The sequence below is a fragment of the Pogona vitticeps genome, chromosome 2 (genome assembly GCF_051106095.1).
Source record: "Pogona vitticeps strain Pit_001003342236 chromosome 2, PviZW2.1, whole genome shotgun sequence".
Taxonomy (NCBI): Eukaryota; Metazoa; Chordata; class Lepidosauria; order Squamata; family Agamidae; genus Pogona; species Pogona vitticeps.
In genome coordinates, this window is record NC_135784.1 from 101,908,344 (window position 1) to 101,921,891 (window position 13,548).

A 13,548-nucleotide genomic window follows, 5' to 3' on the forward strand; every position below is an offset into this window, starting at 1 on the left:
TGTAAACTGGATAGACTTGACGGGTTGCCCTCATATAATACTGGCTAGTGTGGGGTACTAGCTCTTTAATGTTAATTTGCCCGAGTATGATCTGAATGTTTACCCAGATGGTTTTGATTGTACTTTGTGGTATTTAAGGTTAGCTTTGTTTTAGCTAATACCTTGCTTTCCCTGATGAAGATGGCACGGGATATTGCTATTGAAATCTTGGACTATTTAAACAATAAACATGTATTGACATGATTGGAAACCCATGAGCTGTTTATGCAAAGCGTTTGTCGTGAAAGACTGAGATCTCTAATCCTCCAGTTGTTTATCTAAAGCACTTCCCTTTGCTCTCAAATGAATTCTAGCTTAATTTTTCTTTAAGAAATCTGATCCGAGCTACCTACCTGTGGTGTTGCTCTTTTTGTCCTGCAAACTTTTAAATGTAATTCTTCACCATCTGAGAATAAATGGAAAGCTCCAGGCAGCAGGAATGTGCCCTGCTTCACATCACAGAAGCTGACCTCCCTTCCAACTCCTAGTCCTCTTCTTCAGCCTCCTCCTTTCAAGGATGGGACTTAGCATTCACAGTGGGCAGGGTGAGAGATTCCTAAAGCAGCTGCTTCTAGGCTTCTGGCATATTGCATTTTGCCTGGGTATAGGCTGCTTCTATACATGTCAGGGGCTCCTCTGCCTATGTAGTAAGCAGAAGACGGGGAGGGCATGCTGATAAACTACCCATACGTTGACAAAAGGGTGTTTTTGTGACTACAGTTTCCCCAACCTTCCTACCAGCACATGTCCTGGCTGGGAATGTAATCCAGAAAGGTGGTATCCTCCTGCCCCCCCCCACACCACATCACTGGCCAGGGATTGCTGGAATTGTAGTCCAAAACATTAACTTTTCTCCAAGCTCTGGAACTACCTTGTAGTGAACATGTCCAAACTGCTAACCTGGTTGCTCTGAGGCAAAGGTCTGTCTTTCCTATGCCTCTCGTGTGAAAAAGTTTCATGGGAAATGACAAGGTTTGAATCCAGAGGCCTTTGTGTCTAGACTGCGTGCTGAACTACCTAGCATTTGTGCACCACTGGGGAGATACGGAAGAGCTGCGCATAGCACTGGTCAGCAAAGTGAGATCCTCTCAATGCAAAATCAGGTTACTGGCCCATCTCAGCACCATCCTACCTATCTAACTAGTGGGACTTCTTTTCAGATACATTTCAACTCACAGGAAACCAGAACTGACCACCTTTCCTTATTTAGTTCTATAAATGATTCTGGTGAAACACGCCAAGGTGTAAACTCAGTTCCTCCAAATGTATACTGCTTGAGCTTAACTTTGGGTCACCGCTGCGACTGTGAGTCCTTCCACAGCTGAAGGGATGGTAGAAGAAGACTGTCCTTCTGCTCTCTTCTCTTTTGTCAGTTGAAAGTGCCTGCCAGCTGGCTCCCCTTGCTAGAAATGTTCAAGCCATCCTGGGAAGCCAGGTTGCTGAGGAATGCATATTTACTGCTTATTAGCAGAGGTGTCCTCAAATGATGGCATTTCATCAGAGCAGTGTGCCTGAACAATCAGATTTACAATTTAAGTCAGTGTTTACAAAAAAAAGAGCTCATCTGAAACAGATGGAGGTGAGAAAAACTCATGCTAGGACAACCAAATGTAGTTCTCAACTTAAACAAGCACTGCTTTTGACTACAAGCTATGTGAATTAATCATTTAGTTTGAGCCTGACCTTTCTTCTGGACTGAGGTAGGTAAAGGTAAAGGTTCCCCTTGACATTTTTTGTCCAGTCGTGTTCGACTCTAGGGGGCGGTGCTCATCCCCGTTTCCAAGCCATAGAGCCAGCGTTTTGTCCGAAGACAATCTTCCGTGGTCACATGGCCAGTGCGACTTAGACACGGAACGCTGTTACCTTCCCACCGAGGTGGTCCCTATTAATCTACTCGCATTTGAATGTTTTCGAACCGCTAGGGCGCTCACTCCGTCACGTGGATTTGATCTTACGACTGCTTGGTCTTCTGACTCTGCAGCACAGGCTTCTGCAGTTTAGCCCACAGCGCCACCACGTCCCTCTCTGGACTGAGAATGAATTAAAATTGCACACTGTAAAATCAGGTTGGGCAAAGTGAGGTCTTTTAGACTACAATTCCCACCAGCCCTAATTAGCTAATAGTAAATGGTTGAATTGTAGTCCAACAGCCTCTGAAAGGCCACACTGGACTGGCAAAAAAAAGAAAAAAGAAAAAAAAAAGAAGACGTTAAAGGAAATCAGTACCATTCAATAGCTTGAGTTAGTCAACAGTGCATGGATATGAGCATGAGAGTTATTGTCAGCAGGTATGTGCAGTTGCTCATCTTAACTAAGAACAGGGCTGGCGCTGTGGGACATGGCTAATTATTTTGTGCCTTTTCCACCCTGCACAAACGAGATCAGGATGCACTATGGCCACAAAGGTGGTATCCAGTAAACACAAGATGTGAAATCAGTATGAATGGTGGGAAAATATGACACACTGCATCATCCCAAGAGGGGGGGACAAACTGGATGTTGCAATAGTAATATGGGTAGGTAGATGCATGATAACCCTAACCAAAAGATAAAACCGACAGACTGCATTCTCCAGGGAGAATACTTCTAACAAGTTAATTTCCACCAATAATTAAGAATTCTAACATCAATATGGGTGTTACGTATATAGAAGATCAACACCTTAGTCTTATGGTAGACAGGGTTTTTTTTTTGGGAGATGGAAACCAGGAGCAGGGGGGGTTCCCCTCATTTTTCTTCATAGACGTTCAGATGTCTAGACAAGGAAAGTAGTTTCAGAATATAAAATAAGAGGAAAGCATGACAACTCTTAGAAACGGAAACACAATCAAAAGAGTTTTGTTGGGATAGGATTAATAACAGCAGGGTTATAGCAAAAAGCATAGACACCAGAGGAGAGTAAGACAATAAAGATGCAAAAGGTCGAAAGAACTAAGATGATCAAGTACAAAAATGGCTGGACTTAGAAGAAGAAATACAAATATCAAGGAGAAACATTGACAAAAAAGGGAATAAATGAAGAAAAAGTTTTAAAAAGTGAAGAAGGTGGGAAATCAACTAGGAAAGGCATGTCATAAGAAAGGAAAGAGAAGAAAAAGAAACAATGTATCTCCATAAAAATCTGTTGCATCAGTTCTCACTTTAAAACATTTTGTTTAGCTTATCAGAATAGCCACTGAACCACCATCTGCCTGTGTTTACCCCTTTTCAGTATTTTCCTGTACAGCCAATTTCAAAAAGCTCAGTCTAAAACAAACACTGGCATTGTTGCTTGACCAACTCTTTGTCTGAAGTTGGATTTTTCCCATGTGTCAACAGCATAAGGTATTGTGAGAAGGTGATGCCAGTGTCAGAGAGAACAGGGCAGAAGAGAAAAGCCACTAGCACCACCAAACATACAGAGGGTCTTATTCACATTGAACAGAACTTCCAGGATCACAGTTCTCTCTCAGCGTTGTTTGTTGTTTTATCAATATAATGGCAATAATGGACCTGAGAACATGTACATGATATTCCTATCAGACAAAGCATAATAATAATAATAATAATAATAATAATAATAATAATAATAATAATAATAATAATAATAATAATAATAATAATAATAATAATAATAATAATAATAATAATAATAATAATAATAATAATAATACTGTGGCACCTTACAGGCTAACGGCTATATTTTACCGTGACCTTTTGTGGATTAAGTCCTCACATTAGGAGTTATTCTTCAAGGTGCTGCAACTTTTTCCCCTCTTCTTGTTTTGCTTTTTTGATCTGAAATGCTGTATAGACTAACACGGCTATTTCATTGAAACTACTAACATAATATTCCTTTATCTCATATAATCTAGCCAGAAGTCCCTCCTCCCTGTCTTATCACTGAATTTGCTTTGTCTGTGTACTATACATGAGACAAGACACTAAGAACAATTTGAGGGCTCAGCTGGAGAAGTAAACTTGAGATAGTCTGAAAGGAAAAAAAATGTCCTAGAGCATGGTTACATGTGGGGGAAAATGTTTTGATGTACAGCATGCTTGAAATATATTTTTAGAAAGGCGACTACACAATGCACATGGAGGAAGCACAGATTGTTTTTCCTGGGAAGCAAGGTTTTTGGTTGGAAAATGAAATATTTTGTACAGCTGTGAGAGGGTCTTTTATTTTAAATTGATTGTGAACTTGATTTATTTTGAATTTTGACATGCATAAATGCCTCTGTTGGTGTAAATTGTTTCTATAAGGCTTGCTACTCACTGGTGTGCCTTCCATGAGTTCTCCCCTTCTCCACCCCCCCCCCTCTGTGTTCTTCCTACCTTTGCAAGCCTAATCAATGTCTTTGGTCAGTTTCAGAGGTAGCACCATGTCTTCCTCCTTTGCAAGTCTAGTCCATCTAGTCCAGTGATTCCCAACCTTGGGTCCCCAGATGTTCTTTGACTACAACTCCCGGAAATCTGGGCTAGCACAACTAGTGATGAAGGCTTCTGGGAGTTTTAGTCGAAGAATGCCTGGGGGCCCAAGGTTGGGAACTCTCTCTCTCTCTCTCTCTCTCTCTCTCTCTGTGTGTGTGTCTTTATGTCTCCGTGCATTTGTGTTAGGCTGCTTTGTTTTATTTTTATGTTTTCTATCTGTCATTCTGTGCTAGTGTTACGCTAGATTGCAAAAAATAAAAATAATAAAAAATAATACCTCAGCAGTAGCAGCTGTGAAAGGCAGCCACTGCAAAGGAGGGTGCAAGACAAAGCCTCAAATGCAAAGATTCTAAAAGCCTGTGTAGCGCCCTCAACCGATATACAACACAGTTTTAAAATGGATTTAAAGTTTTCCAAGAGGATGCACACACTGACCCCCAAACCACTTGACTTTAAACCAAATGGAAAAAAAAAACAGTCCATCACTTGATTCATTTCATTAGTGTAAATACACCCCTAGCCATTTTATCCAAATTCTGCCACCAAAGAGCCACAGTACTCACATAATTATCTCTTGCAGACCAGCCTGGATAGAGCTGCATGTGAAGCTGCCTTTCCTTGCGAGCCAGCTCATAGTACTTGGCCTGTTCCTCTCGCGACAGTGCATGCCACTGCAATGGAAACCAGAGAAAACTTCTTAAGTCACCCTCTAGTACTAGCACTCTGATCAGACAAGTGCAAATCCTGGATTGGATCACATCTGGGGAGCCTGAAGCCCTCCAGATGCCACCGAATGACCATTCTCATCACCCCCAGTGTAAATGAATCCTAAAGCCTAAGTAGGGATATATATACAATTTTGTACACACTTCACAGTTTTCATTCTGCATCAGTAGTGTTCTGGATCCAGGATTCATCATCTCAAAATGCTTGGACTTTCAGAGAAAAAGGACTATGAAATAATCTCTCTCTATCCTGCTTTTCTGTTCCCTCTGAATTTAGCTGCAATCCTCACAGCAACTGGGAGAGAAATGGATTTTACATGGAACAGTATACTTGCAAGCTATCGCTGTTGTAATGCAAAGTGTCTGAGGATGATTTGGTTTTGAACAGTTAATTAAGAGCTATTGACTACAAACGATCAGATCCTCAGTATGAGCTGTTGATATGGACTGACCCAGGTGCCTGTATTTTTGGATTCTTCTCACTGGGGTGTGTGTGTTGCTATGTTGACTGTCATGGTGGATGCCTGCACATTCAAATTTATTGCTACAGCATTGTTCAGTATTATCTGCTGTTACATAACAGGCCGTAAGCCTTAACTATGCAAACTGTATGCAATTGTCTCTTATACAGAACACAAAGCTCTGAAAAATTGCATTGCTCAAGTAAGATAAAATTGTGCTGAACAAAGTGTGAAGTCCACAGGAGACTAAACAATCTTTAGGACCTTCAAAGGACCATGCATTTGCAATCTAAATCTTAAGCAAAACCATCCTGTAGTGTTTCTTGGCATTCAGTGTAGAGTTGTTTGGCTGAGATGTTTGTGCCCACAAGAGAAAGTGAAAGTTGTGTATCTAAGAAAGATACACTGAGGCCATCAAATCTGGACTTAAAAGAAATCCAGGATCAAAAATCTTAGTTCAATTATTATAAATATATTGTGTGGCCTTTGGTAGGTCACAACATCTAACTTTCATTTCCCTATCCATGATATGGAAATTTGGTCTCATTCCCTTTCAAAGTACAGTGGTGCCTCGCAAGACGATTTTAATTCATTCCATGAAAATCGTCGTCTTGTGAAAAAAATCATCTTGCGAGGTTCCTAATGCATCGGTCTAAAAAAAAAGTCTTGTGAAGAATCGGTCTAAAAAAAACATTTTGTGAAGCATCGGTCTAAAAAAAAATCTTGCGAGGCACCATAGTGATCGCAAAAACCAATCGCCTTGTGGGTTTTTCGTTCCACAAGGCAATTGTCTAGCGAGGCACCACTGTACTTGGAGAAGGCAAAGCACTTTACATATGGAAAGTAATCTAGAAATGATTGCCAAGTGTTGTTAAAAGTCTCCTGAATTTGGATTCTCCAGAGGTGGATGAAGGTTGGCAAAAGAATAGCTAAGAAAAGAGTCACAGAATTTCAGAGAACTGACCCCAAGGGTCATTTAGTTCAGCCTCATGAAGCATGAAAATTCACAGCTAAAGCCTTCCTGACAGATGGCTATTTAACCTCTGTTTAAAAATCTTAAATGAGGGAGGTGGTTGGATTAAAAAAAATCTTGTAATGTAGAAATTCTTGAAGTTGACTTAGGAAATTCATAATGATGGATAGTCCAAATAAATGCATTCAGACTGAAAACAACAGTTGTTCTAAAGCCAGGAATTGAGAAGAAAAAAAACCCTCAGACTTGTAAGGGTTTGTTTGGTGTATTTAAAATCGATTCAAGACATTCCAGTTGCTCAAGGAGCTATAGCTACGATAAGAACAGTGGCTTTAAAACCCTTATATAACTGTAAGAGTGGGAAGGGCCATCAAGCCCAACCCTGTCAGAGCAGGGGGAGCATGCTTGATGGAGCTACTCTCTGTGCAGGGCACAAATCTCTGTCCCTGTTTCACTGGCACATTTTCTCTCCCTGCTGTTAACTTTCTTGGTAAACACGATTCTCTCTCAACAGCAGCATATTATTTCTGCCATCAAGGATACCTGTGATTCTCTAGGAAATTTTGATCGCAAATGAACATTCAAGAAGCGACACCATCAAATATGAAGACCCAACCGAGTTGCAATTCCTTTCTGAACTCAGTGGATGAGTATTGGCTGTTGGTAGCAGTTAGAGCAGAACCACTGCTCATTAGTGTCAACATAACAAGTTTCATTCATTCAGTGAGTTATTCCAGTTGGGACAAAGAAACGAATTTAAAACCCCCCCCAACTCTGGAAGTGTTGAATAATCAATGCAGCAGTGAACAGCCATAATTCCTGTTTGGTCATCATCATAACACCACTACTTAGCGGGCACTCTTACCCGCCTTCCTAAAATCTGATTGATGGCAGCACTTTCTTTCAAGGTGCACTCAGCAATGACCTTTGCCCGCATTTCTTTCATATACAACATGAAGGCATTCAAGGGCTTCTTGATAGTAGGCTTCTTGGCTTCCTTTTCTCTCTTTGGTTCTGGTTGTGATTTCCTGTCCCAAAAGAGAAAAGTAACAATAAAATATGGCTTCCACATACCAAACGACCAATTATCAGTAAAAATGCCAGTTGCTGGGAAAATACTAAAAACTATGATCCAAAGGTTGGACCTACAAGTATTTAAACAAATCACGTTCAAAACAAATACATCGATTAAAACAGTGGTGCTAAGGCTCCAGCATCTCCAGTGGCTACTTCAAGAGACGCAGAGTGGAACTTGGTTGGATCTCCTGACCTGCCAAGCAGTTCTCACCTTCATCAAATTGAGATCAGACTACTTTAATGCGCTCTATGTGGGGCTACCTTTGAGACTGATGCGGAAGCCTCAAATGGTCCAGAATGCGGCAACCAGACTTCTCACGGGTGAGAAAATATCAGCATATTTTCCCCACTCTGGCTGCACTGCATTGGCTGCCCATTCATTTCCGCATTGATTTCAAAGTGTTAATGATGACATATAAAGCCCTAAACAGTTTAGGACCTCGATATCTAGCCAAATGCCTCCTCCCACCTAGATCTACCCGAAGCACTCGTTCTAGCCAGGAAGGGCAGCTGAGGGGCTTAATGCTGAGGGAGGCCCAGAGAGAAAGAAAAAGAAACCAGCCCTTCTCGGCAGTGGCCCCTCGCCTTTGAATAGTCTGCTCCCAGAGATCTGTCTGGCTCTCTTGCTGGGTGTTTTTAAGAGCAAATGTAAGACCCGGCTCTTTAGGAAGGCTTTTCCTCCTGTCATCACCTGATTATTTTTCCCATCTTGAACTGTATTATTACTGTTGTTTTAATTTTATTATGTTGTTTTTACTTTCATCTATTATTGTTAGCGGCCCAGAGTAGACTTCGATCTAGATGGGCGGGGTATAAATTTAATAAATACATAATAAAATAATAAATAATAATAATTAAAGTAAGTGCTGCCACATTTTACCATGCCAGGTTGCAGAATTGTAAGTCACCTAGGTGAGGGCTGGGCAGCTGACAACCCTCCAGATGTTTCTAGATTGCACCTTCCCTCATCCCTCACCCCTAACTGTGTTGGCTGGGTCTCACAGGGCTTGGAAATCCCACAACACCTGGAAGTTCATTAATTTGCCCATCCCTGGTCTGATGCATCTTCAAAAGCAGACAATGTGAGAGGCCTTCCTACTGTCCTCCACTGGAAAGGGGTCCTCCTCAACTGTGCTGTTTTTTGTTTGTTTGTTTATTTATTTAATAGCCCACCCATCTAGTCCTATAGACTACTCTGTCCTCCCCACAAAGCTGTATCTCCAAGATCTGTCCACTTACATGCTGCGGTCATAATAATCCATATCTTGTTTCCCAGAAGAAGATGTGATTCCTGGGTGTGGGATTCCTGCTGTATGCATCCCAGAGCCAAGCACTAATGGGTGTGTGATCCTGTAACACAAAGCAGGTTTGTAAACTGCCTGGACATTCTGATCCATTAAGTGACTCCAGAGTTTTGGCACTACAGTTTGATTTTGTCTCTAGCTGTCGGAGACCAGGCCCTCTCAAAGAATGCGCAGGCGGGCTATTTGACGGCAAGTGTTGTAAGAGAAAGAGCTCTACACTAGAGGACAACTCCCCAAACACACGCACAGCAGAAATGTCATGGCTGGTTTCTAAAGACTTCTGGCACTGAAAAAAACCTCAATCACATGGCCTCTTAGTTACATGGTGTGATGTAACTAAGGTCAATTCTATTGCAGGCCATTCTATTGCAGGTAAGCCAAGCTGGGACGTTTTGGTGACTTCACAGATCTGTCCCCTATAATGACTTGTTTTTCAGATAGTGCCCACTAGGTGGCACTCTTAGAGCTCTTTTCCTGCTGTACCCACATTTGGCAGCAACAAAGAGTAATGAAATGTAATTCAAGCTTACATTACTTGCAAAACGACCTTTTCATTTCCATCCACATTATCTTAGCTTATCCTGACGTACTGAAACCAAAGCATTCTTCCTGAACTAATAACACGTAAGAGTGCTCTTGGTGAAGCTGATGGCAATGCTGAGTCAGGCAATGCCTGACTTGGTATTTTCTGCTTACCAGCGCCAGTAATTAAATAAAGGCTACAAGACTTAATTTGGTGTTTGATTAAACTTAAAGAGCTCTACTTAACAGTTCTCTAGATCAGTCTCCATTTCCAATGAAAACAAAAACAGATTGGAGGAACATTTTGTTCGGTTTTCTAAAGCACAAAGCACTTCAAAATAGGTTTTTAAGGCAGGACCTCTTGGTCTTGACAAGTTGTAACCCATGGTCCTAATCACACACTTTATGTCATCTGTGGTACAAGATTTTCATCTCGAAAAGGTCCAACCTGGCATCCCCTGTCCAATGCTCAGATCTCACTATATTGTTTTACGTGTTGCCACTGAAACAAAATGACCTTCTCTGGACCATTTCTCAGGCCACTGGGGCTATAAAATCAAATCCTAGAGATTAACAGTTTATACAGCCTTTGTCGGCGCTGAACAATACTTCCAGCAGAGAAAGAGGAGGCTGTCGAATTTCCAGGCGTTCTGACTGAAGTTGAGAGAGCAGATTCGCCCATGGGAGACAACCAACTGTTCATTAGCTCTCTTAGCATAAAAATAAATAATGCTTGATTTTAATCTACCGGCATGGCTTGAAGCTTGATCATTATCCACCAAGGTGTGTGTTCTTGTCTGCAAAACCTGCCTCACACTCCTCCATGAGTGGGGATGCAGGTGAGGTGAAGGATGACACACCGTCGGGCAACTAAGGAGGTCTGTAAAGTCATTTATCTTCAGCACTGAGACACTTAGGCAGGAGTAGGTGCCTTAGGCAGACTGCACATTAAAGTAATAACAATAATACTATAATTGCTATAACAACGTACCTTTTCAGTCCTGCTGTTCCGAGAGCAAGTCCCAGAACATACGATTCAGCCCTCCTAGGAGGGCAACACATAGCAGAAGCCATAGCCAGAGACACAACAAGTGACATTTGCAAACATATATTCCCTGCCTGGTTAATGTTGGACCTTCTCAGAAGAAATGGAAAAGAAGGAAGTTGGCCTCGGTTCCTTCTGTGGAACTCTTCACGGCTTACAACAAACAGCACCAGGAGGGGTGGCGCAAATCCATGTTAACTGGTCAGATTCTGTGGTGTGTTTGTGTGTTTAGTCGTTTAGTCGTGTCCGACTCTTCGTGACCCCATGGACCAGAGCACGCCAGGCCCTCCTGTCTTCTACTGCCTCCCGGAGTTGTGTTAGGTTCATGTTGGTTGCTTCGCAGACACTGTCCAGCCATCTCATCCTCGGTCGTCCCCTTCTCCTCTTGCCATCACACTTTCCCAACATCAGGGTCTTTTCCAGGGAGTCTTTTCTTCTCATGAGATGGCCAAAGTACTGGAGCCTCAGCTTCAGGATCTGTCCTTCCAGTGAGCACTCAGGGTTGATTTCCTTTAGAACTGATAGGTTTGTTCTCCTTGCAGTCCAGGGGATTCTCAAGAGCCTCCTCCAGCACCACAATTCAAAGGCATCAATTCTTTGGCGGTCTGCTTTCTTTATGGTCCAGCTCTCACTTCCATACATCACGACAGGAAAAACCATAGCTTTGACTATTCGGACTTTTGTTGGCAAGGTGATGTCTCTGCTTTTCAAGATGCTGTCCAGATTTGTCATCGCTTTCCTCCCAAGAAGAAGGCGCCTTTTAATTTCAGGGCTGCTGTCTCCATCTGCAGTGATCATGGAGCCCAGGAAGATAAAATTTGACACTGCCTCCATATCTTCCCCTTCTATTTCCCAGGAGGTGATGGGCCCAGTGGCCATGATCTTAGTTTTTTTGATGTTGAGTTTCAGACCGTTTTTTGCACTCTCCTCTTTCACTCTCATTACAAGGTTCTTTAATTCCTCCTCACTTTCTGCCATCAGAGTGGTATCATCTGCATATCGGAGGTTGTTGATATTTCTTCCGGCAATCTTAATTCCGGCTTGGGTTTCTTCCAGTCCAGCCTTCCGCATGATGTATTCTGCATATAAGTTAAATAAGCTGGGGGACAATATACAGCCTTGCCGTACTCCTTTCCCAATTTTGAACCACTCAGTTGTTCCATGACCAGTTCTAACTGTTGCTTCCTGTCCCACATATAGGTTTCTCAGGAGACAGATAAAGTGGTCAGGCACTCCCATTTCTTTAAGAACTTGCCATAGTTTGCTGTGGTCCACACAGTCAAAGGCTTTCGCATAGTCAATGAAGCAGAAGTAGATATTTTTCTGGAACTCTCTGGCTTTCTCCATAATCCAGCGCAAGTTAGCAATTTGGTCTCGAGTTCCTCTGCCTCTTCAGAATCCAGCTTGTACTTCTGGGAGTTCTCGGTCCACATACTGCTGAAGCCTACCTTGTAGGATTTTGAGCATAACCTTGCTAGCGTGCGAAATGAGTGCAATTGTACGGTAGTTGGAGCATTCTTTGGCACTGCCTTTCTTTGGGATTGGGATGTAGACTGATCTTTTCCAATCCTCTGGCCACTGTTGAGTTTTCCAAACTTGCTGGCATATTGAATGTAGCACCTTAACAGCATCATCTTTCAAGATTTTAAATAGTTCAACTGGAATGCCATCACCTCCACTGGCCTTGTTGTTAGCCAGGCTTTCTAAGGCCCACTTGACTTCGCTCTCCAGGATGTCTGGCTCAAGGTCAGCAACTACATTGTCTGGGTTGTCCGGGATATCCAAATCTTTCTGATATAATTCCTCTGTGTATTCTTGCCACCTCTTCTTGACGTCTTCTGCTTCTGTTAGGTCCCTCCCATTTTTGTCTTTTATCATGTTCATCTTTGCACAAAATGTTCCTCTAATATGTCCAATTTTCCTGAACAGATCTCTGGTCTTTCTTTTTCTGTTATCTTCCTCTATTTCTTTGCATTGTTCATTTAAGAAGGCCCTCTTGTCTCTCCTTGCTATTCTTTGGAAGTCTGAGTTCAAGTTTCTGTAACTTTCCCTATCTCCCTTGCATTTTGCTTCCCTTCTCCTCTCTGCTATTTCTAAGGCCTCGTTGGACAGCCACTTTGCTTTCTTGCATTTCCTTTTCTTTGGGATGGTTTTCGTTGCTGCCTCCTGGACAATGTTACGAGCCTCTATCCAAAGTTCTTCAGGCACTCTGTCCACCAAATCTAGTTCCTTAAATCTGTTCTTTACCTCCACTGTGTATTCATAAGGGATTTGGTTTAGATTATACCTGAGTGGCCCAGTGGTTTTTCCTAATCTCTTCAGTCTAAGCTTGAATTTTGCTATGAGAAGCTGATGATCAGAACCGCAGTCAGCTCCAGGTCTTGTTTTTGCTGACTGTATAGAGCTTCTCCATCTTTGGCTGCAGAGAATATAATCAATCTGATTTCGATATTGCCCATCTGGTGATTTCCATGTATAGAGTCGCCTCTTGTGTTGTTGGAAAAGAGTGTTTGTGATGACCAGCTTATTCTCTTGACAAAACTCTATTAGCCTTTGTCCTGCTTCGTTCTGAACTCCAAGGCCAAACTTCCCTGTTGTTCCTTTTATCTCTTGGCTCCCTACTTTAGCATTCCAGTCCCCTAGAATGAGAAGAACATCTTTCTTTGGTGTCAGTTCTAGAAGGTGTTGTAAATCTTCATAGAATTGTTCAATTTCAGTCTCCTCAGCAATGCTGGTTGGTGCATAAACTTGGATTATTGTGATGTTGAATGGTCTGCCTTGGATTCGTATTGACATCATTCAGATTCTGTGGTACTGAAAAGGAAAGCCGGATGTGCTCCCTTTTGGAGACAGGTCCGTGAGAAACAAATATCACAAGCTTTTGCATTGTTTCAAAAATGGGGGGGGGGGATCTCACCCTGTTTAACCAGAGGCGACAGTAAGCGTGTATCATCGGAAGTGAATCCTTTGCTCAAAACCCTTTCAGCTC

At 42.2% G+C, this 13,548-nt stretch overlaps 1 protein-coding gene across 15 annotated transcripts in view; it reads right to left on the bottom strand.

The window, feature by feature from the left end:
- The window catches only part of TCF7 (transcription factor 7), a 150,634-nt gene that overhangs the window by 18,355 nt on the left and 118,731 nt on the right, over positions 1-13,548 (bottom strand). For all 15 annotated transcript variants that reach the window (XM_072990148.2, XM_078385727.1, XM_072990151.2 and 12 more), the window contains 3 exons: positions 8,928-9,038; positions 7,477-7,639; positions 5,016-5,123 (listed from right to left, as the gene is read on the bottom strand). In XM_072990148.2, the coding sequence (XP_072846249.2) occupies positions 5,016-5,123; positions 7,477-7,639; positions 8,928-9,038 (382 nt within the window). The remainder of the gene's footprint in view (positions 1-5,015; positions 5,124-7,476; positions 7,640-8,927; positions 9,039-13,548) is intronic.